At 38.7% G+C, this 27,315-nt stretch overlaps 4 protein-coding genes across 5 annotated transcripts; 3 read left to right on the forward strand and 1 right to left on the reverse strand.

Moving 5' to 3' along the window:
• The first annotated feature begins 5,194 nt into the window (after positions 1 to 5,194).
• On the forward strand, positions 5,195 to 10,225 carry LOC133742231 (WUSCHEL-related homeobox 1). The gene is made up of 4 exons (XM_062169908.1): positions 5,195 to 8,061; positions 8,166 to 8,474; positions 8,791 to 8,894; positions 9,495 to 10,225. The coding sequence occupies exons 1-4, from the start codon at positions 7,845 to 7,847 to the stop codon at positions 10,029 to 10,031; spliced, it is 1,167 nt and encodes a 388-aa protein (XP_062025892.1). The 5' UTR covers positions 5,195 to 7,844; the 3' UTR covers positions 10,032 to 10,225.
• A 5,784-nt stretch (positions 10,226 to 16,009) lies between these two features.
• On the forward strand, positions 16,010 to 18,620 carry LOC133707422 (tubulin beta chain-like). The gene is made up of 3 exons (XM_062132988.1): positions 16,010 to 16,463; positions 17,217 to 17,486; positions 17,711 to 18,620. Exons 1-3 carry the CDS (start codon positions 16,070 to 16,072, stop codon positions 18,388 to 18,390), a joined length of 1,344 nt encoding a protein of 447 aa, XP_061988972.1. The 5' UTR covers positions 16,010 to 16,069; the 3' UTR covers positions 18,391 to 18,620.
• A 151-nt stretch (positions 18,621 to 18,771) lies between these two features.
• LOC133707421 (uncharacterized) lies at positions 18,772 to 21,488 on the forward strand. Its single transcript, XM_062132987.1, has 7 exons — positions 18,772 to 19,408; positions 19,728 to 19,969; positions 20,199 to 20,321; positions 20,412 to 20,528; positions 20,621 to 20,803; positions 20,931 to 21,072; positions 21,208 to 21,488. Exons 1-7 carry the CDS (start codon positions 18,970 to 18,972, stop codon positions 21,384 to 21,386), a joined length of 1,425 nt encoding a protein of 474 aa, XP_061988971.1. The 5' UTR covers positions 18,772 to 18,969; the 3' UTR covers positions 21,387 to 21,488.
• A 110-nt stretch (positions 21,489 to 21,598) lies between these two features.
• On the reverse strand, positions 21,599 to 25,460 carry LOC133707420 (phosphoethanolamine N-methyltransferase 2-like). Of its 2 annotated transcripts, none has more exons than XM_062132986.1 (12): positions 25,238 to 25,460; positions 25,030 to 25,145; positions 24,408 to 24,545; positions 24,187 to 24,324; positions 23,768 to 23,911; positions 23,413 to 23,523; positions 23,182 to 23,323; positions 22,627 to 22,907; positions 22,316 to 22,477; positions 22,162 to 22,215; positions 21,992 to 22,066; positions 21,599 to 21,892 (listed from the first exon to the last, which is right to left on the reverse strand). In XM_062132986.1, exons 1-12 carry the CDS (start codon positions 25,263 to 25,265, stop codon positions 21,794 to 21,796), a joined length of 1,488 nt encoding a protein of 495 aa, XP_061988970.1. In that variant the 5' UTR covers positions 25,266 to 25,460; the 3' UTR covers positions 21,599 to 21,793. The 2 variants fall into 2 exon arrangements, with proteins under 2 accessions (XP_061988970.1, XP_061988969.1); XM_062132985.1 differs by having other exon boundaries at positions 25,030 to 25,148.
• Positions 25,461 to 27,315: the final 1,855 nt, after the last annotated feature.

Consider the following 27,315-nt stretch of genomic DNA (forward strand, 5'->3'; position numbering starts at 1 on the left):
ATGAGAGTGTGGGAGCTGAAAGATCGAAAAAAGTGAATTGCCAAGGACCGGTTAAGAGCATATTTGTTTTATGTTCTATTTAGGGTATTGAGTTGACCGGGTAGATCGAGGTCCAACCGAAGGCGGAAATTGCTGAAATTTCTACCACTAACATATATTCATATGAAAACAACATCCAGCGGTTCATTTTAAAAAATTCCATTTCGTCCCCCATTTTCCTCATGGAGGGTAACAAGCCTAATAAATTAGTTATACTACATTACAAGGCATATAAGGATTATGTGCGATCCAAAAATTTTGAAATGAAAATCGACCAATCTGAAAATTCTCATATGTTTATACAACATTGATAGGTATTGTGTAAAGAAATTAGGCCGATCTGCCGTGAATAAGGCGTCCAACGTAGCGGTCAACGCTTTGCACAAGCAAACTTCCCTAAGGGGAGCGGCACCATGCGCGGACAAACGTTGCGGAATTTTGACATCCGTAAGTAGACCCCCTACCCATGAGAGTGTGGGAGCTGAAAGATCGAAAAAAATGAATTGCCAAGGACCGGTTAAGAGCATATTTGTTTTATGTTCTATTTAGGGTATTGAGTTGACCGGGTAGATCGAGGTCCAACCGAAGGCGGAAATTGCTGAAATTTCTACCACTAACATATATTCATATGAAAACAACATCCAGCGGTTCATTTTAAAAAATTCCATTTCGTCCCCCATTTTCCTCATGGAGGGTAACAAGCCTAATAAATTAGTTATACTACATTACAAGGCATATAAGGATTATGTGCGATCCAAAAATTTTGAAATGAAAATCGACCAATCTGAAAATTCTCATATGTTTATACAACATTGATAGGTATTGTGTAAAGAAATTAGGCCGATCTGCAGTGAATAAGGCGTCCAACGTAGCGGTCAACGCTTTGCACAAGCAAACTTCCCTAAGGGGAGCGGCACCACGCGCGGACAAATGTTGCGGAATTTTGACATCCGTAAGTAGACCCCCTACCCATGAGAGTGTGGGAGCTGAAAGATCGAAAAAAGTGAATTTCCAAGGACCGGTTAAGAGCATATTTGTTTTATGTTCTATTTAGGGTATTGAGTTGACCGGGTAGATCGAGGTCCAACCGAAGGCGGAAATTGTTGAAATTTCTACCACTAACATATATTCATATGAAAACAACATCCAGCGGTTCATTTTAAAAAATTCCATTTCGTCCCCCATTTTCCTCATGGAGGGTAACAAGCCTAATAAATTAGTTATACTACATTACAAGGCATATAAGGATTATGTGCGATCCAAAAATTTTGAAATGAAAATCGACCAATCTGAAAATTCTCATATGTTTATACAACATTGATAGGTATTGTGTAAAGAAATTAGGCCGATCTGCCGTGAATAAGGCGTCCAACGTAGCGGTCAACGCTTTGCACAAGCAAACTTCCCTAAGGGGAGCGGCACCATGCGCAGACAAACGTTGCGGAATTTTGACATCCGTAAGTATACCCCCTACCCATGAGAGTGTGGGAGCTGAAAGATCGAAAAAAGTGAATTTCCAATGACCGGTTAAGAGCATATTTGTTTTATGTTCTATTTAGGGTATTGAGTTGACCGGGTAGATCGAGGTCCAACCGTAGGCAGAAATTGCTGAAATTTCTACCACTAACATATATTCATATGAAAACAACATCCAGCGGTTCATTTTAAAAAATTCCGTTTCGTCCCCCATTTTGCTCATGGAGGGTAACCTCAATCATTTAAATGCAATGTATAAGTTATACAACTTTAGGAGGCAAATTGGTATAGACCAACATATTTGTAATTAAATTTGAAATTTTTATCTTATATCTACGCACATCCATTGATGAAATATTTAAAAATGTGATGTAAAAAAATTAGCACGTTTTGCGGTTGTCACGCCATCGGTCAACCAAAAAAACATACAAGTGAATATGGTTGACCAATCCGATCGGGTTCGAAACTATGGTGAAATTGACTAAATTTTTAACCACACGCATAATTTATTGTAATAATCACATCCAACGGTTGATTTTCTCATTTTCTTTGAATTGATAGAGGTTGCTCTTTGGAGTGTATGATATATAAATATAGATTTATAAAAAAATTAGTGTCCATTCTCTTTGGAGTGTATGATATAAAAATTAGATTTACATAAATTAATTGGGTTCAAATGTTCAATCTAATACCCATTCTCTAAAATAACATATTTCTTATTTCTTTTTATGTAAATATGTAATATAGAAAAATAATAAAAATAATATATAAATTTTAGGGTAGGGCCGGGTAGGGCTTTTAGGGCCGGGCCGGGCTTGGCCCTAACGGGCTCAAACGGGCCGGGCCGTAGGGTAGGGCCGGGCTTTATTTGCATGACCCTTACCCTACCCTATTTGAGAAAGGGTAGGGCCGGCCCGCCCTAATGTAAGGGCCGGGTAGGGCTTCGGCCCTACGGGCCGGGCGGGCTTAGGGCGGGTTTAGGGCCTAAGGGCTAAATGATGAGGCCTAAAGCTGATTAAAATATCTTCATGGGTTGGGTGATGTCTCGGAGCTTTCAATGGCTACAGAGAATCTATTAGAATTGTTGTCGTCTACATTAGTTTAGAACTTGGAACCAAGTAAAAAATGTAGATCTTTTACTACGAGACAGAAAACCAGACGGTGCATGGAAAGGAGAAGGGTCTAGATCTACTTTGTTAGTGGAGGTTGTTATTCCGGTCAGCGCGCCACTGCGTTTTGTTGCTCATAATCTACGGCGATGGTGGCCTCTTCTCGAGTTCATAATGTAGGGTTTGTTCTTATAAGATAAACTATAATGCGTGGGATTTTGTATATTCAGGTCAGACTGTGGAACCCAAGAAGGCCAGTCTCCTTGGATGAATATATGCTCGAGGGTTTTGAGGTAAGTGTTGTCTAACTATCTAGCAAAACCACTAATCCACGTATGATAGATGGAAATAGTTTTTGTTGTTATGAGAATGCATTTGGCAGCTTAATTTGCCCAAATAAATAAGGTAAAATAAAATTGTAACACTTAATTAAAATATATTTTTTCCTCTTAAGAGCACAGTTGTAACTAATCAACTAAACTATCAGGTGATTATTTCGTTTTAAAAGATATTAATCAAGTAAATGTGAAATTCTTAAGATCACCAGTTAGCTGATGCGGTGTTAATCTAGTAATAGTGTTGTCATTCAAAATGGTAGGCGTTAGCCTAGTATCTCCTAGTGGTGGGCAAAAAACCGATTTGGACTAAAAAACCGGCCGAACCGGACCGGAATTCCGGTTCGGTAACCGAACCGCTTGCAAAAAACACTGAAAACTGCATTTACCGAACCGAACCGGATCTTTTCGGTTCGGACCCGGTTTTGTCACTTAAACCGACCGGAGAAAACCGAACCGCCCGGATTAAATTTTTTTTTTTTTTTTTAATGTGCTGTCGAATTTTTAGTGGGTAAGGCTTATTTCAGATGCACCTTACCACACACGATCTTAACACCTATATAAAAGCTAACAACCCTAGAAGCTTTTCTCATTTCCTCACCTCATCCCTCTCTCTAGCGGTCTCCGCCGCTTCTCTCTCACGTCTCAAACTCTCAGCCCTCTCTCACCCTTTTCTCTCGCACCCTTTTCTATCTCACGCTGTCAACATGAGGTCCACCGCGTCCACTACGTCATCCACCGCATCCTCTCGTATCCAAAGATACTTCTCTGTTATACTGTTATTCTTTCATAAGTTTTATGTTCATAGATCTGATCTCGTTTAGTTTTTCTTTTCACTTCATGTTTTGGATTCATTGAAATTATTATAGATTCGATTAGATTCATGTTCATAGATCTACTATTTCTCTTTCAATTTTGATACTTTAGATTCGATCAGTATGTAATGGTGAGATATGAGTTTGTAAGCATCTGCCTCCCTTTAGATTGCATGGGTTCAGAACAAACTATTTAGATCTGAGAGGTTTTGGTTTCTGTTAGAGAAATTAGTTGCTTGCATATTTGGTTGGATTGGAATTATTATAACTGATTATTTACGTAGTGTTTCTGATTTTGCAGAGAATTAATAAAACCTTTGGCAAGAAATATATAGGCGATGGTGATGTTAACCTACAGATTCCAAATGGGAGCACTTGGCCAGATCAAATGATTTATTGATTATAATAGTCTGCAAATTTGGGCTAACAAGCTCAGAAAATAATAATCGGCAAATCTGAGCTATTAAGCTGAGAAAATACCAATTCATGAATCTCACGAGTTAGTTCATGAATTTTACTTTGGAACAAAAAAGAAAATACCAATGTTAGAAAACTGGTATAGTATTTGTTTGTTCTTTTAATACTTTTGCTAAATACAAAATTGGGCTTGAAAATGGCTTGAAATTGGGCCAAAAAAGCAGGTAAAACCGTAAAACGTAAAGACGTAAAACTTGGGCCTTCAAATTGGTTCAAAAATGAAGGCAACTTAAAAGGAAAAATGGGCCAAAATTGAAAGTTCGGCCCAACCGGAAACCGAACCGGCCGACCCGAAAATTCGGCCCAACTGAATACTCGGCCCACTAATTTGTTATTCGGTTGTCGGTTTGAAATTGGGCCCAACCGACTACTTCAGGTCGGAAACGGTTTGGGCTTCAAACCGAACCGGCCCGACATATGCCCAGCCCTAGTATCTCCTATAACTTCATTTCTTTGAATTTTTTTTTTTTTAAAATGTAAAATCAGATAACACTTTTAGTCTTTTAGATGCATGCATGCATCAAAATTTAATGTGTCATGCACATTATACTTTTAATTTAAATTTCTTGAGTTGACATGTTTGAACATGTCTTGGGGTCATCTTCTAACTTCCATGTGTTATTATCAATGTAAAAAAAAAAATATATATATATATAAGTTATGGGGATTGGTAACGATAGACATCGTTTCGGCCCATTCCATTTCATCTAGTTGTGGACCCATACGGTATGAGCTAGTTGGGCTATTCGATTCTCTCTACTCTGGGCTCATCTCAGCCATCTGACCAACTAGTTGGGCCACAAATATTATGAACTAGTTGGGCCATTGTAATGGTCTGAGCCTGATGGGATTGACCTAATAATCTAAGGCATCGTTTGGGCTTGGAGTAGCTTCATAATTTCTAGGGCTGAGCCTCTCATCATCCCTCAACTCAAACTTCGGGTCTGATGGAAGGGCATGCAGGAGTTGGAAATGGGGACTGGGAAGGTGTTCTTTCAGCTTGGAAGAACCGATTGCCAATGGGTAGAACACCCAAAGATGGTTCGTTGGAAGCTCCTCACTCTTACGTAAGATCTGACACTTCCATTTGATTTCTTTGTTGATTTTAATTTTATTGAAATCCAAGAACACCTATACTGATCATGGCATAAACCATGCCTAGATACCCGAAGAACGGTTTTCCTTTTAGTTGCTCGGTGATTGGGTTTTTTGTTGGTTGTTATGGTTTCCTCGCATTTCCTTGCTCGGCGGTTGCTCTGGCTTCTGTGGTTCTTTTGGTTTTTATTTGTTTAGAGTCCCTTCTTCTAGTATGATTTAGAGGTTACCAAAGGTCTTGAGCGACTGATCCGGCCGAACAACTCAAAAGATAAAGAAGTATCGTTAATTTCTTCATGCTCGTTCCAAGTTTGAAGTACCATTTGTACAAACAAGAACCCCTTTCGTTACATGATTTCTTCTTCATATAGATAGATATAGAATCTATGAAGCAATTACTTAGAAGTACATTTTGTGCAATGACCATTCCTATCTGATAGAAAAGGATCCCATGATCCTTTACCAGACCAGATAAGCCAGTTGCAACTAGAAACTAGGAATGTGGCAACAAATGATTGAAACCTTTGTAGTTGGCTAGTTAGAGAAGGATAAACGTAGTTTGATTCATTATTTTCCAACAAAAGTGTCAAAGTTGTTCAAACCCACATTTGTGCAGCTTAATTGCTTTGGCTTATCAGCCTTTAAAAACAAATAATAGTGAAGTCATTCTAAAGCTACAGATTTCTCAAGAAAACATCTCTTCCTAGACCCTCCATCATCCTTTATATATATTTATATGATTGACTTTGAAGTAAAAAGAAGAGTATCATCCATCATATCATTGACCTCTGGATTAAAATATTGGTGTGTATATGTTCATGCTAATCCAAAATGTAGGTTTCAGAAAACACAGATAGGGCTAGAATGCATGCAGGTCTGGCTCTGTACCCTAGCTAGCTACAAGAAGATAGACAGAAAATAATAATTAAACAATTATGGGGTTTTGCAAATAAATACCAGAGGGAGGGAGAAGGAGACAGAGAGGGTGCAGTGGCTCGAGAATTGAGTCATTCCATATCATAATGATCGACGATTGTATTATACATATTGTCCTGATGATACATAAAGAGAGCAACTGAGCAATCTGCAATTTCTTTATTAGCAGGAGATGGACTCGGATTCAGATATATGGACCCAAATAATTACTTACTAGTTTTTTTGAATTTGATAAATGAATAGTAGGGTGACAGTGGCAGGAAGGTAGATTCCAAATGAGAGAGACAGTAATTTTGGTAGCACGTAAAGGTGTGTATTCTTCTTCCAACATATCTCAGATCCAAGACGACAATTCACATATATGATCTCATTGGCATGCATATGATATATCATATAGAACAAAGAATTTGAGCAAAAAATATAGAACAAAGTAAAATCTATACGTGATATGTTTGGACAATGGAGGAGTAGATGGGATTGGATCTCAAATACAGAAAGAATGGAAGAAGCTAGAGGTAAAATCTAAATGTTTTTGTTTTGTTGGTAAGTATAAAATCTAAATGTTTTTGTTTTGTTGGCAAGTATTGTGATGTATATATATACATATACGTATGGACAAAATGGAAAAGGGTTATACCGTTATAGTATAGGAGTAGGGTAAGAATTTGAAAGGCAGTTTGGATTTAGAACAAGTGTGAAAGGCACGAGACGTGAAGAAAACAATAAATGAGAGGAGGAGGAGGAGACGAGTAAAGAAGAGAGGGGTGTGATGAGGCTTATGATAACCCTCATGATCGTCACGTCGTTTTTCATTTGCGACTCCCAAAAAGCCTCCCAGAATTCCACGCTTCCTTCCTCACCTCATCTTCCACACACTGCTACTACTGTCTCTAGCGCTACCACCCTCCTCTCTTTCTCTCTCTACTTTTGTTTGTTTTGTTTTTCTTTTTCGAATTAGCTTTGTCCCTTCTCCTCCATATGAGGTTGCCTAGTCAACCTCATGTGTTGCAGCTTACTTTGTTCCGTATTAAACCAGCACCACACTAGCTAACTCTTCTCTTCTTTCTCTCTATAGTCATATAGAGTGATCAATCCCCATCTCTGAATGTCTGAGACTCAAAAATACATAGCTTCAATTCACTGTTTCAGCTCAATTACTACCTTTCAATTTTCGGCACAATACCCTCTCTCTTATTCTCTCTTCTCCCTTCTCTAGCTAGCTAGACAGCATCAATATATACTAAATATAAACCAGGTCTACTCCCTATGCAAGGTAGCTAGGCTTCACCCTATTTTAAACACCACCTCTTCTTCTCCATGTCCCATTTCCCACACCATTCCTAACTTGCATGCTCTTCCTCCTCCTTTTCCCATTTTCTTCACCATTCTTCAGTCTTCAACCCATCCTTTGAAAGCATCACTTCACTTTAGTACTACTTACTTATATGTCCACCTAAAGACATCCCTTCATTCGAAGGCCATTATTAGCTTGGGAGTGAGTGAAAGAAAGAGAGAAGTATATATATATAACTAACCCTAGCCAGCCTAGATTGGTATCAAAAATGTGGATGATGGGTTACAACGATGGTGGTGACTTCAACATGATTCCGGATTCAGCCTTCAACGGTCGGAAGCTTCGGCCTCTCGTTCCTAGGCCTCTGTCATCTCCTCATAACAACAACAACAACAACAACAACACTTCAACAAGTCCACATGCTCCACCTTGTTTCAGTCGAATTCATGCTGCGTCTGATTTCTTAGCACAATATCATCAGCTGGGTATGCACTACTTATTCGTCTTAATTTCTAGCTAAAAGTATATCACTGTTAGAGTGATGCCTGTTGTGAATTTTGGGTTAACTTTATGAAAGATGTATATCCAGGTGAACAAAGAGGGATGAGAGAGTTCAATACGGTGCCGCAGGTTGTGGTGAGCTCGAGATGGAACCCCACGCCGGAACAGTTGAGGGCACTAGAGGAGTTATATCGACGAGGGACTCGAACCCCATCGGCTGAGCAGATTCAGCAAATCACTGCTCAGCTTAGAAGGTATGGAAAGATAGAGGGCAAGAACGTGTTCTATTGGTTCCAAAACCACAAGGCAAGAGAGAGACAGAAACGCCGTCGCCAGATGGAATCTCACGACGACCTTCAACTCATGTGTTCAGATCACCAAAAGAAGGAATCATTAGGTGAGTAAATTCAAACCCCTAGCATCTGAAAATACAACCTACAAATATCTTTCTATTTTCATTTCTTGAGAAACATAGAACTCAAGCATTAGTAAATCTTCCGTACCGATTTGGTTTCAAACTTTGATTGAAAGAAGTAGTTAGAGAAGGAGATAGATGATGTATGTTTTGAGTTGTATGAATTCCTTCTGTTATTAACATTATTCTGATAAGAATTAATATTCAAAATTCCAATTGTTTGTTGTTTGAGATCGAAATGATCGAGGAATGTATAAAGTGGTATTCTTTTTGTTTTTCTTTACGAGTACAAACACAGGCGGGGCAAGTAGGACAGTGTATGAAGTTGAAGAGACCAAGAATTGGGCACCCTCTGCAAACTGCATGACTACTAGTCTCCAAGATCAGCTTCATCATCAACAGGTCTATTCTATTTCCCTATACCTGCTTCTGTTCCTGTCTTTGTTTTGTTTTTATCTATCTTTCTTCATAGCAAAGATAAAGCTACTCTACACCCTTCCCTAGCTTAGCCAGCTGAGCCCTCCTTTTTTCTAACTTGGAATTCCTCAAACATTCTCAAAAGTCTAACAAGAAATTAGGCAGAGATAATTTGCTTATCATTATCTGATATTATTCATGTACGTACATGGTTAAAAGGTTAATTAAAAAGCAAGCATTGTGTATGAGAGAAGAAGAAGAAGAAGACATGTAGAGATGTAGGAAAAGCTTGCTTTGTTTATCGTTGGGAAATGAAAAGAGGGCTTTGTCTAAAAGCTGCAATCCTTCCTTTCTGTCGGGGATAGCTTCCGTTAGCTTTGCTCTAAAGGGTTTTGGGTCCTGTGCGTGCCCTACTACTATAGCTTTGCCCTCATTCTCATTTCTCATTCATGTCGTTTGCCCACTGATTCGGGCACCGTTCCCTGACCATCACATTCCATGCAAAAAGACAATTGTAACCCTATACCTGCCCAGGACCGACTTCATTTTTAACCCTAATGAATCCTTCCTTTTTTTGAAGTGCAGGAAACAGTAAAAGCAGGAGCAGAGAGCAGGACGGAAGGATGGGTCCAATTCGGTGAGGAAGAATTGCAGCAACTTCAACAAGAGCAAAGAAGGAATTCCATGACTGTAGAAAAGAATGCCAGGTGGCAGATGATGCAGTTGTCTTGTCCTCCTCCTCCTCCTCTTCATGACCTCACCCACCTCATAAACGCCCCCACTTGTACCAGAACGACAGTAAGAACAATGGAGATGGACCAAAAGCAGCTCATTAATAACCGTAATAATAAGACTAGTCCTCCTCATGATCTCAGCATCTTTATAGCTCCCTACAGGTCTGGCTCTGCCCTTAACGGTCGCCATCTCCAACAAAACCAACACCGTAACGAAGAAGAAGATATTTCACGTGGAGATCAGTCTCAAACCCTCCAGCTATTTCCGCTCCGGAGTAGTACTTGCGGCGAAAAAGATCATCTTACAACTGAGAAATCCTTGCTAAACCCTAGTTTCGGCACTGGCCCTAATTACCAGTTTTTTGAGTTCCTCCCATTGAAGAACTGATTAACCGGCCACGTTAATTAATTTGGTACGCACTACTTTAATTTCTAGCTATTAATATATGTAAGATGTTGATCATGGAAATTAATTGGTAAGATGGAAGTTATGTTTTGTTATTTCGTTGGAAAATGGGGACTGGTTCTTTTCTTTCCATTTATTGATGATGCATGTTGATGTTGCATTTCATGGGAGGTGTGTAATAGGTTGCCCTATAATGCATTTTGACCATGTTGTTTGAAAAAATATATGCGAAAGAACTCAGATTAGAGAAAAATGCAGAGGTTTAATTTCAACAGTCATAGGCCTTGTTTGAGTAACTCTGTCACTGGATATGTCATGTGAGTGGTGAGAGAGAGAGAGAGAGAGAGAGAGAGAGAGAGAGAGAGATCAGCTGGGTTCTCGATTGAAGGGAATATATATTAATTGAATGTATTTAATTAATAAGCTACCTATAGATCGATGAAAAGGAGATCGAGAAGAGTTTGATGTTGATCTGTGGAAGATGCACATCGAGATGTGAAAGAACTTGATGTTGAAGTGACTATGGATTTAGGTTTGAGAGTTCTTTTGTTCTTTAGTTACAAATTTAGCAAATGATACGGTAATGATATGATGCGCACATTCCATCCCATTAATATCTGGAAAACGAATCCAGCCACTTGTTTCTAGCTTCACGAACAAACGGAGGAAAAAAATTTGAATATAGCGGGAAATCTTTTCTTAACAAGGAAAAGCAAGTTGCACATTTTTTATCTTCTTTGTGTGAAAAAGTTAACAAAAATTAGAGTCTAAAATCGCGATTATAACTCAAATCAAGTTTCATAAAGTTGAGGAACTACTTTAGTTGAATAAGAATGCATCCACTTCGAATCATTTGTGGGGAATCATTTGCCACTTTGAAATCCTGTATTTAAACTTGTTAATTTTCTAAAGACTAATGCATGCATCAACGGTCATATATAATATATGTATGTAACGCATAACTAAGAATAAAACTTTGTAGAGCTGTAGTCACATAGTCGCAGAGAGCTCCTTATTTTTGCCTCTTATACTAGGCCATTTTGAGGAACATGTTGCCTCTTTAACCTTGTAAGAGTATAAAAGTTTTTCTTCGCTTTCCTACATTCATCCTGTTGTATTTACCTTGTAAAGTAAAAGTGTAAATTGCTGAGGGGACATGTCTCTGAAAGTCAAAGCAAGAAACAAGAATTGTAGCAACTGCCAAGAAATTAAGATCGCTGTTTCTGTTATTCACTGCATAATTGAATGCTTACGCCACGAACCCGTAATATGGTGCATGAAATAGTAATAATTAATTGATCTAATTGACGTACTATATATGTATAGCAAGATCAAGCTAGGTCTGGTACTCTTACACGTACGATCGAGCGGCTTTCACAACTCTTAAGAAAAAGAAAAGACGGAAGGGCTGTGTCAAGTCAATTGTCGACTTAACTAGGGCTTTCAATTTTCAAGCATTTGTCGCAATCCATGTACTGCCAGATCCATCGAGCTAGCTGGGGATACATGAATTTATAAATTCAAAGCATGCATGAAATTAGTCCAGACTACATTGAATTCGATCTCGTACCAATAAGAACAAAGTTTTCTGACTTCACGTGAGAGAAGAACAATTCTACAAATACAAGAGTAAGAGAAGGCTGAATAAGAAAGAGATCTGAGACAACTTTGTTCCATCTTCACTGCATATATAGGAACAGTAGTAGCCATCTAACATGCTACCTTCCTCATCTTTGTTATTAACTTTTTACCTATTGGAGCTATGAAGCTAGCTTCTTGTTGATTATATGCAGCAGTAGAAGATTAACTGTTATATGTTAACACCAATCTCATTTATCTGGATCAGCGCTGATCAATTGGTTTTTTCCTTAAGCAACAGAGGAATAAAATAACATGATTGATTGGTTAATCTAATCTCCGTAACGTACAAATCTGGAGGCCTTCAAGCCAACAAAGTCGTAGAGGTGATTAAAATAAATACATGTTACGTACAGATATATGTGTATGAGGGTATTTGGCCCTTATTCCAATGCATGATGGATGAGTAATAATTTAGTTGAGGGAGATTAATAAAGAGATGGACAAGTGACGAGTGAGAATTGTATTGTCTGTCTGATTGATCATCGATGTATGAGAGTATCTAAGGGGACTGACAAAGCACACAGGCTACACAGTGATACAGGTGCATGCAGATCAAAGAGAAAACAAACCGAAGAAACCAAAGAGAGGAGACAAAGCCGACTTAGCTTTAAGACTGGTGCAGAAATAAATTACGAGAAAACGTACGTACCGATCACAATGCTAGCTAATTAATATATGATTTTCATTCTATATACACAATAAGCAGCATCGTCCCTTTTCTTCTGCTACTGCTTCTTCTTCTTCCTTCTGCATATATAAACATGCCTTTTTCACTGTGTACGATGCTACTTCCCAAAGCATCGCTCATCGCTTAAACACTTTAGCTAGCTAGCTGCAGAATCCAGATACAGACAGACAAACATATAAGCTAGTAGTTTTCTAACTCACTCACTACTTGGAATTCACACACATACACAGACAAAGACACAGCTAGCTAGCTTAGCTAGATAGATATGTGTATGGTCTAATATACATGTTACTGTACGTTCCTCTGTTTTCTCTGTTTCATGCATGCATTGTCTGCTTCCTTTTTCTCCTCTCATGATTCCTTGAAATCAGGAGCTACGCACTGCACCTTTTTTACAGACTCACATTAACACATATGTTACTCTTTAAAAACGCTGCTGGACTCGGTTAACCCAGATACATGGTTTTGTTGGATTAACTCAAAGGACTTATTTACCAATAAAAATAAAAAGATGAATGAGTTTTTATATGGTTGGGTGATAGTAAATGTTAATTACCTGAACTACTACTGGACCCAACATGGCAGCATGTCTAATAATTTACTCATCGATCAATTTGAATTTTACCTAGCTAAGCGTTGGAAAGAGTAGTAGTAGGACAAACTAGCTAGCCAGAATGAGCAGAATGAAATGAAATCAGAGTTATATAAGACTAGCTACCGTGTCAGTAGTAAGTACGTACATTTTATGCCGACACCGGTCCAAATTCCAAATGAATTATGTCTTCTTTTTAACTCTCATTTCGGACTTTTGTGAAGGAATTCCTCTGTCTCTTAACTTTCATTGAGCTCCACTCACCACTATGGTCGTTTCAAATCAAATACCCGGAAAACCCAGATCTGTATTTACCTTATTACCTAGATGGCTAGATGATATTATTGTCCTTCATGGAATTTGCATTATGTAATGCCAACAATATGGTCCCCTGATCTGACAAGAACTATATTTATATATTTGTTCATCTCTAATCTGACAAGAATGTAATTATATTCACATGGATTATCTATTCCAATTTAGATCCCATTTTGGGACCAAAACTATGCTCTAACTAGCATTTATATTCTACTCACAGGACGAATTTCTAGCTAGTAATAATCGACCCCCTGGCCCCAGAAATTAGAGCCTAACCTGTGGATATAAAACCATGTAAATCTACATATACACTAGCTAGAGGTTGAAGGAACCCAGAACCCTAATTACATATATATTAGAGTAGTAATCAGGGAAGTGCCTAATTTTGAGGCGGTGCTGTTATGAACGAGTCTGGCTAGCTAGTAAGAAATGGAAATGGAAAAGGGCTAGCTAGCTAGCTGCAGAAGAGATGACATTGACAATACCTAAGACTCCTTAGACATAGCCATACAATACCAGCAAGTTTAACACAGAAGTGGAGGGACAGCAAGACCAGAAAATTACCTCTGTCGATTAAGTTTTTTCAGGTCATTTTGTAGCTAAGCTACCTACCTCCCTCACAATGCCATGTGATTTCTCGTCCAGTACGGGTTGGTCATTCTTTCGTTGTTGTTATGACTCTGAGGTCATCGTCATCGATCTCGATCGTCTCTGTGTCTATGGAGACTAGTCGTCTCTCCTGTCTCTGACACGATATTTGAATGGGATCTTCATCAAAGTTTCACCCCCTATCTTTTATTTTATTTGTTGGTTCTTTCTTTGGGTATATATGTACCTTGGAAATGAAAATCAAGGAAGAAAGTTAAAAGTATTCTTACACTCTTGCATGCCAAAAGCGAAACGGAAACTTATTTTCTTGGTTTCATACTTAAATATTGGTGATGGTTGGTGAAAATAACACATGTTGCTATTATAATAACTTAACACATGAAGGGACTCTAAAGGCTAGAATGAAAAAGATTTTTCAGAACACAATTACAAGCGTTTTGTGATAGAGCATTTGTGTACAATTCAAATTGTGTTTTCCGGCCAACTACTTTTCTATAATGTCATAATGTATTTTCGTTTTCATTTTCTTTGAGCAACATAATTTAGTTAATAACAGTGTGTCCATGGTTTTCTCCGCAATATAAACTTATGGCACGTTTATTTAATTAGAATGAAAAATAATCATGAATCGGAGACAAGTGGAATGGGAGAAGAAATGAATCACTGAATCAGTATTGATTATGGAGGATTGATTCCTAAACCCATCTCCCCCCTTCGTAATCAAATTCCTGAGTATTCAGGAATCGATTCCTGATAAAGAGATGTGACCTACATCCATTCCGATTCCTTCATGTGTTAGTAAACGTAGGAATATTTTTACCCTATAATCATTACCTCCCATTTTAAGTAAGTAAACGTGCCCTAAAGAAAATGTTTACTTCTTGGATATCCTCTACGTTTTATGCTTGTAATGGACTCATAGTTAAAAACACGGGTTAAAACAAATCAATTAATGGAAGAGCAAGAACAATTGAACATAAATGGCTTTGAAGCCTTGAACATAGTTGCTGTTGCTACCATGGCATGAATCATACATTTCCGGGCATTGTTCAGGGTTTGAAATGGCTTTAGAAGGTAAGCCCAATTAATGGATTTGGGCAAGCTACAAAAGCACATATGGATTTCATTGTGAAGTAGGTCTAATAATGTATTTGTTAGAAATAATTCTAAAAAGTACAAAACCCAAGAAATAATGGGCTTCACCTTTTACGTCAGGCCCAGAAAGTGATGTTTTTCTAACCTTGACAATATCCTTGCCAAACTACAAAAATTGTTACGGTCCGGTCCACTTCGATACTTGTCTATTCCACCGAGCCTCTAAGAGCAACTCCAACAGCTTCCCCATATTTTAGTTTTTCTCTATTTTAGGGAAAAACGAGCCTCTTTTGCTCCAACAGATTCCCTATAATTTTCTCCATTTAGGGAAAGTGAGGAGAGAGAAAACAAAATTCCCTAAATTTACAGCAATCTCTAAAATTTTAAGGAAGAATTTGGAGATTTTAGAGATTGTTGTAAACTAGGGAATCTGTTGGAGTTGAAGAAGAAAAATTGCTTAAAGCTTTGACTTTTGTTTCTTTATAATACAAAAATTATAGAGAAGCTGTTGGAGTTGCTCTAACATGACTTTGACACCTGTCTATTTTCACCAAACCTCTCCCATAAATAAAGTCTAGATCGTTACACCTTAAGTAAGGGTAACAACGAGTCTTGCCATTTGCCAAAACTTCACAGATCATTACGGTTTCATACGAAACCCTAACCAACGGAAACAAAGCCTGTAGGAAGTTGCAGTTGAAGTAATTTAGCCCTAGAAAAAAACATCCCAAACGCCACTTTTTGGGCATAATATGGATGGGTATTTCTGCAATTACAAACCAAATCAAGGCCTTTTTAGCAAGTAAATTGCCTAGCCCTGTTAAGCCGGCGATAGTGAATCAAACACTCACAAATGGCAAACTGTTCACGTCCAAACCTAACCAACCACCCACCCCACTCACATTTAGTCGGACACTCCTCAGCCGTCAGATGCTTCTATCCAATCTCCACCGTCGGATCATCTCCCCTTGGATCCGTATAAAGTAAACCCCCACCACCCCCTTTCCCTCCAAAAGCTCACCATCGGTTGCACTAAAACCCACATCTTTCCCATTTTGCCCCTAACGTAGCCCCGAAATGAGAGAGATCCTTCACATCCAGGGAGGGCAATGCGGGAATCAAATAGGGTCCAAGTTCTGGGAGGTGGTCTGCGACGAGCACGGCATAGACCCGACCGGCCGGTACAACGGCACCACTGATACTCAGTTGGAGAGAGTCAATGTGTATTACAACGAAGCCAGCGGAGGCCGGTACGTGCCCCGGGCGGTGCTGATGGACTTGGAACCGGGTACGATGGACAGCATCCGGGCCGGGCCGTACGGGCAGATTTTCCGACCAGATAACTTCGTCTTCGGGCAGTCCGGCGCCGGCAACAACTGGGCGAAAGGGCATTACACTGAAGGCGCGGAGCTTATTGATACGGTGCTCGATGTTGTTAGGAAAGAGGCAGAGAATTGTGATTGCTTGCAAGGTACGTACGTACAATTTTTGTGATCATATTGCAACTTGAATTTGATTAGTCTTCATGAGATATGTAAAAAATACTACAGTGTTTCGGAGTATTGAAATTCTAGAGTCATGAGTGATTAGATTAGTTACTGCTTCCGGTGTGTCTGTCCAATGAGCTAATCTAACAGTTTTCGGCTGATTTTGGAGTTTCAGTATTTTGGAGTATTGTATAGAACAATACCGATAGATAGGAAGTGATTTACCTATTACAATTTTGAGAACAAGTTTTGTGTTAATTAGTGTGTAAACGATCAGTTAGATCAATGTTTTCTTGTTGTAAATATCACTGCAAAAATTGGATTTTATATGATTAGGGCTTGACGTCACCAAAAAATTTATTTAATTCTTGATGAAACTTGTAAGCTAGCTAGGCGGCAATAAGATTGACCTGGTTTTGCTCTGTGTTCTAGTCAAAAATCCATTGGCTAGTTATAGGCAAAAGGGTTTAAGAATATAAAACAGACGCATCTCATTCTGCAGGATTAGATTTTTGGTTTTGACCAGACGTACGTGAGATAGTACAATGTCTAAGACAAACTCTGTCTTTTCCCTAAACCATCATAGAAAGAGCGTCTTAAATTGGACTTAGTCTTTCAGATGCTAATACTCATTAATAGATGTTGATGTTGATGTTGTAAGGCTAAGCCAGATTGAAAACAATGTGACGAAGACAGCTTGACATTATATTGATATTGAAGCCCTTTGCTTAATGCAGGATTTCAAGTATGTCATTCACTTGGTGGTGGAACTGGGTCTGGAATGGGAACTCTGCTCATTTCAAAGATCCGAGAAGAGTTTCCAGACCGAATGATGCTCACCTTCTCTGTCTTTCCATCTCCGAAGGTATCAGACACCGTTGTGGAGCCTTACAATGCAACACTTTCTGTTCACCAACTTGTTGAGAACGCGGATGAGTGTATGGTCCTTGACAATGAAGCACTCTATGATATCTGCTTGAGGACTCTCAAGCTCACCACGCCAAACTGTAAGTTGAATCCACATTTAAGATTCCACATTGTATGTGATCCATCCAAATTAAGTCTCTTTATTTATGAGTATTGCACCTAATTATTATTTCCTAATGATACGGAAAGTTAAGTAGCCTAATTGGGATCCTCATACAGCAAGCCAAAACCAAATGGTTATTTGGATTAGGATTGCTAGCTAATTCTTATATGCTTAACCTTCATTCCTTTTTTTTTGATACAGTTGGGGATTTGAATCATCTAATCTCGGGAACCATGAGTGGAGTCACTTGTTGTCTACGATTCCCTGGTCAGCTAAATTCAGACCTCCGAAAACTAGCTGTGAACTTAATCCCATTCCCTCGACTTCACTTCTTCATGGTGGGATTTGCACCTCTGACATCTAGAAATTCACAGCAGTACAGCTCCCTAAGTGTCCCGGAACTTACACAACAAATGTGGGATGCCAAGAACATGATGTGTGCAGCTGATCCACGCCACGGCCGTTACCTCACAGCATCAGCCATGTTTAGAGGCAAAATGAGCACAAAAGAAGTCGACGAGCAGATGATGAATGTGCAGAACAAGAACTCCTCCTACTTTGTTGAGTGGATCCCCAACAATGTCAAGTCCAGTGTTTGTGACATCCCGCCTAAAGGTCTCACCATGTCTTCAACTTTCATTGGGAATTCCACCTCCATACAAGAGATGTTCCGAAGAGTAAGCGAACAGTTCACAGCCATGTTTAGGAGGAAGGCCTTCTTGCACTGGTATACGGGAGAAGGAATGGACGAGATGGAATTCACTGAAGCCGAGAGTAACATGAATGATCTCGTTGCTGAATATCAACAGTACCAAGATGCTACGGTTGAAGAAGATGTTGAGTATGAAGAAGAAGAAGTGATTGGCGGTGTTGAAAACTGAAGGCCTCTGTTTAACTAGTTTGCTGTTTCTTTTGATACAAGCAATAATTAACAGATAGTTCATTTTGCATAGTAATATTATCTTTTTCAGCTCTAGTAAATTATGAATTAGCCAAGCTAAACCCATTTCTCCTCTTCTTGACTTAGAGGGTCAACCAAAAAAGGTTTTGTTTTTTGAGAAATCATGTGTAAAAGGTTCACAATATGATCAAAATTGAAGCTTTTGGACCACCGACCCCAATTAACGAGTAAATGAAAATCTCATGTGCCACACGTTTAGTATTCCCTCCTGGATAGAATAGCTGTTTGTCTTCTACCCATTTCCACTGTTCAAATTTTCAATACAGAAACCCCACTCTTTTTGGAAGTCTATAACTAGTCTCTGCAAATCCAACTTCTGCTTCCATGGCCTAAATTCAATTGAGCAAGAAAACTAGAGAGAAAAGGCTTAATAGAGAGAGATTTCTTGGTCCCCAATTTTCATTCTGAAGTGCAAATCTACTTTCAGCTTCTAATTTCGTAGTTTAAGTTTCTAAGAGAGGGGGCTGTGAGCTTTATTAGAGTCTGATCTAGCTTATGCATGGCTTGTTCATCATCAAATATATGGAGGGTGACAACACTTGACTCTGGCTCAAAAATTTCAAGCTACTTTAGCAACCCTGCCTCCATGTTCCTCTTCTTTTCCACTACCATTCCCAACAAACGGCGGCGTCTAATCGCTTGTTCATTAGATCCCATCTCCACTTCATCACTAACATCTCAGAATGCTACTCACAAGAACAGAACAGACAAGAAATCTGTTGAAATTCAAAGAACCAATGATGAGACTTTCTCTGTTTTACACAGTGATGAGCACAAACCATATGAGAAGAAGATCAAGAACAGCAAGAAGGATGAAGCTAAGAATAAGGGGTTGAAATCTGGTTCCAAAAAGCGACGACCTTTGTGGCAAAAGGCTTTTTTTGCATCCAAGAAGATGAGGAGTATTCTGTTGCTCAATGCAATCACAATTGTCTATGGTATGTAACTTTTTCCTTGAGCAATTTAGCTTGTGAATAGGTAGTAAAGGTTGCTTAGATTAGCTCCTTCTAGCATAAACAAAATTTAGTAATACTGATATTGTGGAACAAAAATCGCCTTTTTTTTTAATTGAAGGGTGACAAAAAATGAGGTTATTATATTATATATGCCTTAATGAATTGAGAATCTCTGTTGTCTCACTCTGTTGGTTAAGGATTCTACTTTCATATCGTATTGAAGTAGCAACTTATTAGGTTAACATATCTGAAGTCCCAAAATTCTAAGAGAGATATTGTGAATTTGTGATTGAAACTGCAGCAAGTGACATTCCAGTTATTAAAGAAGTTGAAACTATCATGGACCCAGCAGCCTTCTCAGCGGTGCGGTTTATCATGTCAGCAATTCCATTTCTGCCATTCGTGTTTCGATCACGGGGTGATGTTCAGATCCGAAATGCAGGGATTGAGTTGGGGTTCTGGATCAGTCTAGGCTACCTTCTTGAGGCACTTGGTTTACTTACATCTGATGCTGGCCGTGCATCGTTTATTTCCCTCTTCACAGTAAGCAAGCTCAAACTTAACTTTGAGCTATATTAGAGACGAAGAATACATATATACCATGTCTTGCATTAGGTCTTGATCAATAGCTTTCATGAATCATGGAATGCTGCATAAGAAAGTTATATGTAGCTGGTTAAAAGAAAGTGGTATTACTTCATATGAAATATAAAAACAGTTGTCTTTGAAATCTAGTACATTTTATTGAATCTTGCTAATTAACTCGGAACAGGTTATTGTGGTACCTTTGCTTGATGGCTTGTTTGGATCAATCATACCTGCTAGAACCTGGTTCGGCCTTCTCATGTCTGCTCTTGGGGTTGGTATGCTGGAATGCAGCGGATCACCTCCAAATGTAAGCACTACATGGTTCTGTCCTTGATGCCTTGGCCTTAATTATCTTAGGGGAAAAGCTGTAACAATGTTAGTACTTTCTTTTGAACAGGTTGGAGATCTCTTCAACTTCTTGAGTGCAATATTTTTTGGAATTCACATGCTTCGAACTGAGCATATTTCAAGAAGCACAAAGAAGGAGAACTTCTTAGCAATTCTTGGATATGAGGTAGTCAATGCAACTATGCAAGTCATCCATATTCTCTCTGGACATTTTAGTTATTCAAACCTTGTACTTGAACAATTCCATGGTTTATTTAGGTCAGTGTTGTTGCTGTCTTATCCACAATCTGGGTTTTTATTGGAGGGTGGTTTGATGGTGCCCAAACTTCCAACCAATTAACATGGACGTGGACAGAGATGTGGGATTGGCTTGTTGCATTTCCATGGATACCTGCACTTTATACTGGTGCATTTTCAACTGGGATATGCTTATGGATTGAGGTACAGACTGAATCTTTAGCACTAGTCTGATAGTTCTTAAAGCCACTGAACTGGTTTTGCATGAAATGTAGTTCAATGTATCATTAAGTATGAGAAGAGTCCTGATATAAGTTGTTTATGACTACAGATTGCAGCGATGCGCGATGTTTCAGCAACAGAAACAGCCATAATTTATGGGCTGGAGCCACTGTGGGGAGCTGGATTTGCATGGTTTCTTCTTGGTGAAAGATGGGGAGCACTTGGATGGATCGGTGCAGCTCTTGTGCTTGGTAAGCCTGTTTCACCATCTTGCTTTTTAGTTTTGTAAGAACCTTGACGCAATGACATAAATTTATTGAAAATAAAGAAGAACATCAGGAAGTGTACAGAATCTCCAGAACTTACTCGGCTGCATTTTATTTTAGGTGGAAGCCTAGTGGTGCAGATATTTGGGTCCTCCACTTCTAAAGAATTTATAGTTTCTGAAGAGAGCAAGGAGAAAGGTGATCTCCTAAGGGTTCCAGTTGACCAAAAATTACAAAATGGTCTCTCTACTTCTCCATTAGTTGTCAGGTCCAAAAAGGATCTAACAGATTTTCTATAGTGATGCTCATAATGCTTGTTTTCGAGTTAATTTTCTCCACTTGTACGTGTACATATATACCTTGACAGTAGATAAAAGCTGAGAATGATTTCGTCAGCAAAAGCTGTGTCTTGAAAATAGACAGAAAATTGCAAATTTTCCCGAGCAAGGAAGATGATTAACACCGAGCAAATAGTGACTTTGATGCAGTAACGCAGAGATTCAGACACAAATGAGCAAAGACAAACCCGAATTCCATTATTATAAGATGGCAAAAGTTCAAACACTAATAGGACAGGCAAACATAGAATAAGATAAGACAGTCTAAACCACAACACACCAACAACTGAATACAATGTTTATCTGAAATACATATCTAACTCGGGTACAATATTGGATTTGCATATGCAAAACTTGAGGTGTCATAATCATTTCTTCTTGGCAATGAAGAGGCCCCACTTCTGCTCTCCTGAGTTGGTCCTGACCAGCTTTGCCTTCCATCCACCAACTATGTCATTGTAGTCCTCCTGAATATATTTCAATCGCAAAGAATCAGAAATTCATGAATGCATAGAGCAACTGTAATAACATATCAAATGCACAGAGAAAATGAGGAAGAAACTCACTTCAGAAAAGTCCTCAATGAATGCATCCTTGTCCTTCTCAACGGCATTCAATTCCCGCTGCAGAACTTTTATGAACTACATGTGCCACAAAACAATTTGGTATTCAGTTCACCAAGCTCATAATCATATATATAAACAAAAACAAAGAAATATTGTTGCATCGTGCAGACCTGATCAGTACGATCCTCAGCAATGACATCATCAAAACCAGCATCCGTAAGCATCTGAGATTAGTATAACCATATAAGGATCATTCTCTGTCAAGAAAATATGAATAGTAGAAACTGTAAAAGGTGCGTTGAGCAAAAATAATCAGGGCCTTACCTGACCATATGCTTTTACATCATGGAGGTCATATCCTCTTTGCTTTATGTACTCGGCAAAATCTGCAGAAGGAGTTCCAGCACTCCTACAGTAGTCAGTGATGAGAACTTTACCTCCTGGCTTCAACCACTTGTAAAAGGATCGGAATAATGCAGGCTTGTCCTGCAATTGTTTGAATATATATAAGTCTACTACTTAAGTTTTGACAAAGTAGGATAATGATAAGTTTTTGTTCAGTCAGTTTGAAGACAGGTATAGTGACAATATATTCTCCTTCATTGCAAAGGTCTCAGGAAAGGATGGGGTCTTACTTGAATGTGTAAAATGGTATCGCGGCTGTATATCACATCAAAGGTGTTGTCTGGATATGTTTTTGTGGTGCAATCCACAACTTCAAACTCAACAGCACATTTCAGTCCAATGGATTGTTCAAGGGCAAAGGAAATCATGTTTACAGAGAGGTCAATGCCAACAACCTCAACATCAAAGGTACTGGCCATGTAAAAGTCACCTCCCCCAATTCCACAGCCAACATCTAAAACTTTCTGGCCAGGCTCAAGTTCCAACTTTGCCACAAATTCCTTAGTTGTCTCTGCTCAAAGAGATAGGTCCACTCAGAAATAGAAGGATAATATCCACATGTTATGCCACTAATCCAGAAAACAATAGTTCATATATACTGCTACAGTACCTTCTTAATAACTCAACTTATGGACGATCAAATGAAATCCCTCTCAAAAGAATCAGTTAAAAATAAAAAATTTATCTTTTCAATATATATGAAGTTGTGCAAAATTTATGCTTTTGGTTCTATGTTTTGTTTCTATATCAGATGTGTTGGAGCAGATAAGACAACTAGTCATTACCAATGCCTCCTGTGCTCACAAATCCCCGTCCAAAGACACGCTCATATCTTAATATGCCATTACTCTTATACTGGACATTATCTAAGAACTGCTGGAACTTTCTATCATTCTGTGAAGCAACCTTCTGCCATATCCAGCAAATCTGTAATAAATGAAGCATCTTGTTAGTCAGCCTCTATCATTAGCATGAAAGGAGCATTTACAAGTTTAACTTTTGCTAATTCCATATACCTGATTTTGATTCTTTTTGTTCCGAACATAAGCTCCAATACATTTGCAGCTAACAAGAGAGAGTTCAAAGTTATTCCCAGATTCATCACACATATGGCATTCTTTAAACACCTGCAGAAGGCCAGCACAGTGGGAAGTTTCAGTCAAGAGGAATAGTAGACAAGTTTGATATTGTATTTAAAACATAATTTAATACATGTAAAATTTTTTGATTAAAATGCAGGAGGATGAAGATCCAAACAATTAAACATGCATGACCAAATTAACTCATGTCTTATTCAGACAATAACAATCTCTCTGCATATTTTTCCCTCAACAAAATGGGAAAATTTTGAAGAAAGTAAAGAGGACAAACTCTGCTGTAAAATCGGGGCTCTCGGTAATGGGTTGGGTTGTATTTCCGCTTAGAGTCTCCGGATTGGTGGAAACAAGATTCTCGGAAGAAAATATATCCACCAACCTTCAACCATTTCATCATCCTTTCTGCCAAATTCTCCACCTGAAACATGTAAAGAAATTTCAATTAGATTAACAGAAAGGATGGTGATCAGATAAATTGTCTGATAATCTTATCATGAACAAGAGATGGAACAGACATATATAGAACATAACACTAAAGTCCCCAAGTCTAAGAGCAGCAAAAGGAAATGGCAGTACACTTCCATAGTGTGTCCTCAGTTTACCATGGCAGCAAACAAGAAAGAACAAAAACAAGGAGCAGAGCTCTAACTTGAAAATTAAGGAATGGGAGAAACAGGTGCCTAGAAAAATTACCTCCTTATCAGATAGATACATAAGAAGCCAGTTTGAGAATATCAAATCCACTGATTCTTCAGATATCTTCAGGCCGGGGGATGTCACATCAGCACACATGAACTTGACGTTCTTATGGTGTCCATTGATGCTTTCATTCTAAAAACAGTATATCAAAACTTAAACTAGTGTGATAAAGAAATAAGAGTCTCAACATCAGTGTGTGAAAAGAAAACAGGTACCTTCTTTATCACATTGTCAATGAAGTCCATTGCAATAAGCTGACCAGCCTTTTGTGCTAATTCGCCGGTGAAACGACCAATCCCAGCTCCCAGTTCCAAAACCGATTTACCCTCATACGGTGGGAGCATGGAAAGCACCTGATATGAACAAGTTAAATCAACTCCTGATTATGAAAAAATCATATCAAATAGTACAAAACCGAAACGCTAAGATAATGCTTATAATCAACTTTGCAAACAGAACAATTAAGAGGATCATCCCAAAAATAGTAATAAAATGTCATCATCACAAAGCCAATAGCTGTTCATTTCATTACGGAGTTCCACTCATTTCATGCATCCTTGTCGTTTAGTTACTTACACAGTCGAGATTTGCAAAGCTATTTGCAGCTTCTCGGTTACAAGTATGGGATTGGTTCATAGGAGGAAAATGATTCAATTCTCGTCTAATCAGTCACTTAAAACAATTAACATCTCTTCGTCAATGCATGCATTTGATTTGGTCCTCGAATCCAATTCGGTTCAATTTTAACTTCCATTCAGCTTCAGTTCCATTTTATCGTTTTATTACGTGTTGTTCAGATTCAAATACAAATGCAAAGATACACAAATATAAATCTACCTCAGGTCGCTCTTCTTTGTCAAGATCGGAGGCTTTGGAATCCAGCATCATTGACTCGACCGTCAAATCGGTCGAGTTCTCCTCCCAATAACTCTTCTGTATCTCACGCTCTTGTCCTCCTGAATCACAACCACAATTCCTCATGATCCTACTCACGCTCATACAAATACAAATTAATCTCAGAACTAAACATGAAATTTCCCCTCACCATTTCCATTTCCGTTAGCGGAAGCCATTGCAGACCGGAGAATTCCGATCGAGAGTGCCGGAGCTAAAGAATTGTCAGAGAATTGAAACGGAATGGAAGGCTTAAGAACCCTCAACGGCAATGCGAGATCTGGAAAAGCTCCTTGATCTGCGGTTTTCTGCTCTCCCTCTCTGCTGCATTAGCCTCACTTTCTTCTCTTCTCCGATTTCTCTGTGAGTTTCAGTGACTCCATCAGACCAGTCTTTTTATAGGTGAATTTGCCTCGGGGGCATTTTCGTATATTTTTGGAAATTCAAGGTTCGAGTGGGGAATTCGGCTTTGCTGTCCAATATAGACCGTTGATTGGGTGGGGATGAGGTTAGGGCCCACAACAATTACTGGAAGGTTTCTAAAAAAAACAAAACAACAATAACAATTAGTGAAGGCGCGAAAAAGGGAAGCTTCGAAGGGGACGAATCTAATCTGGCTCCTTCGCGTTATTAAAGAAATAAAGAATCAGGATTAATTTTGTTTTAGCATCACTTGGGCGAGTGGTCGGCTGCCACGTGGAATTAGATGCATATTTGGGTGTTGGGATTTTAAATTGTGATCTGAATCAGCTCGGGGTCCCCCCCGTGGAATCAACAACCAAATTCGATGTTGGCAATTATTTTGTGGAAATTATTCTATGCACCGACGGTGCAAGTGACCCAACTCTTATAAAATAATCTCAAATTCTCAACCATTGATATTTATTATCAACTTTATTTTCAATAAACAAAAAGTGTATTTAATGCAATCTAACCATTCATTTATGTTGGTGCAAGTGCACGGCGGTGCTCTGAATAATCTCTCATTATTTTGCCCTCTTGCGACGACAAGTGATACTTGACTACCTGTGAATGTGGCCTACGCAAAGTTAGTTGGATAAATTTTTTCTTTTTTTTTTTACCAAAAATGAAAAGTTGTCGATTAAATTAGATTCATTAACTTTGTTCCATTTTTAGTTTTAGGAAAAGTTGCTTTTATTAATTCATGAAGCCTCTTATGTTTCTAGTTGTAGTATCAAGTGAATGAGGTTTCTTACTCTTATCGATCCAATATCCTTGTTTTGATTCATTCTGAATCCGTTGTCGACTTGTGATATCGAGTCAATGAGCTACATGAAAAATATAAAAAAATATTTATTAATTACTACATGAAAAAAAGAGAAATAAGATAATAATGAATTATTTTATTCCTCTAAGTCACTTATGTTTTTTCAAATATAAACAAGTTAAATTGTGGTAAACGGAACAATGTCATTTATAAAATTTAAAGAATACTATATAAGGCTTTTTAAAAAAAAAAAAAAAAAAGATGAACACAAAAAAAAAAAATTATTGAATGGAGATATTTTTTTTTTTTTTTGAACCAATAATCATTCATCTCAAGCCAGAATGGCACGGATACATACATTCCCTTGCCAACTCTAGGGCAAGTTTAGGACGTGGTATGCTAGCACCACCCATTAGACAACCAATGCTCACTTATTCAGTGAGCCTATGAACTATGAACATACATAGCAAATAGGCACAAAATAAAACAAAAGTGCAAAGGTCCCTAAAAAAATAGGGTATAACTTAGAAAGAAAAAATCTATCTAATTTTGGAGGCCAAACAGACCCAATTAGGAGCCCTAGGATCAATACTTAGCCCAAAAGACAAAGTGAAGACCCAGGCCAATAACCAGCAGCCCTAAAGGACATCCTGCCAGGCCCAACAGCGAAGCCCAGCCTATCTTCTCTCCACAGCCCCAAGCCTTCAAGCTCCACGCACGTCTGCAGATTGCCGCCGTGACCCCGCCTCGCCGCCACCGCCTCCGAGCTCGCGCCCAACCCAGAAGAGAGGGACGAACCGCACCACATATTGAAACTCAACCCCAATATGGTATGGGTCGCACACTCACCGCCGGTTGGAGCAAAACCCAGCCGCCGCCGTCGTAAGGGATGAAACGAAAACCAGTCGTCGCCGTCGATCTGAACCGGTATGCACGAACCACCAGCCCCAAGCTGTTTCAATCCAAATAAGCCCAGCTACCTGTCAAAACCATAAGCAAAG

Source organism: Rosa rugosa, chromosome 4, assembly GCF_958449725.1.
Source record: "Rosa rugosa chromosome 4, drRosRugo1.1, whole genome shotgun sequence".
NCBI classification, from domain to species: domain Eukaryota; kingdom Viridiplantae; phylum Streptophyta; class Magnoliopsida; order Rosales; family Rosaceae; genus Rosa; species Rosa rugosa.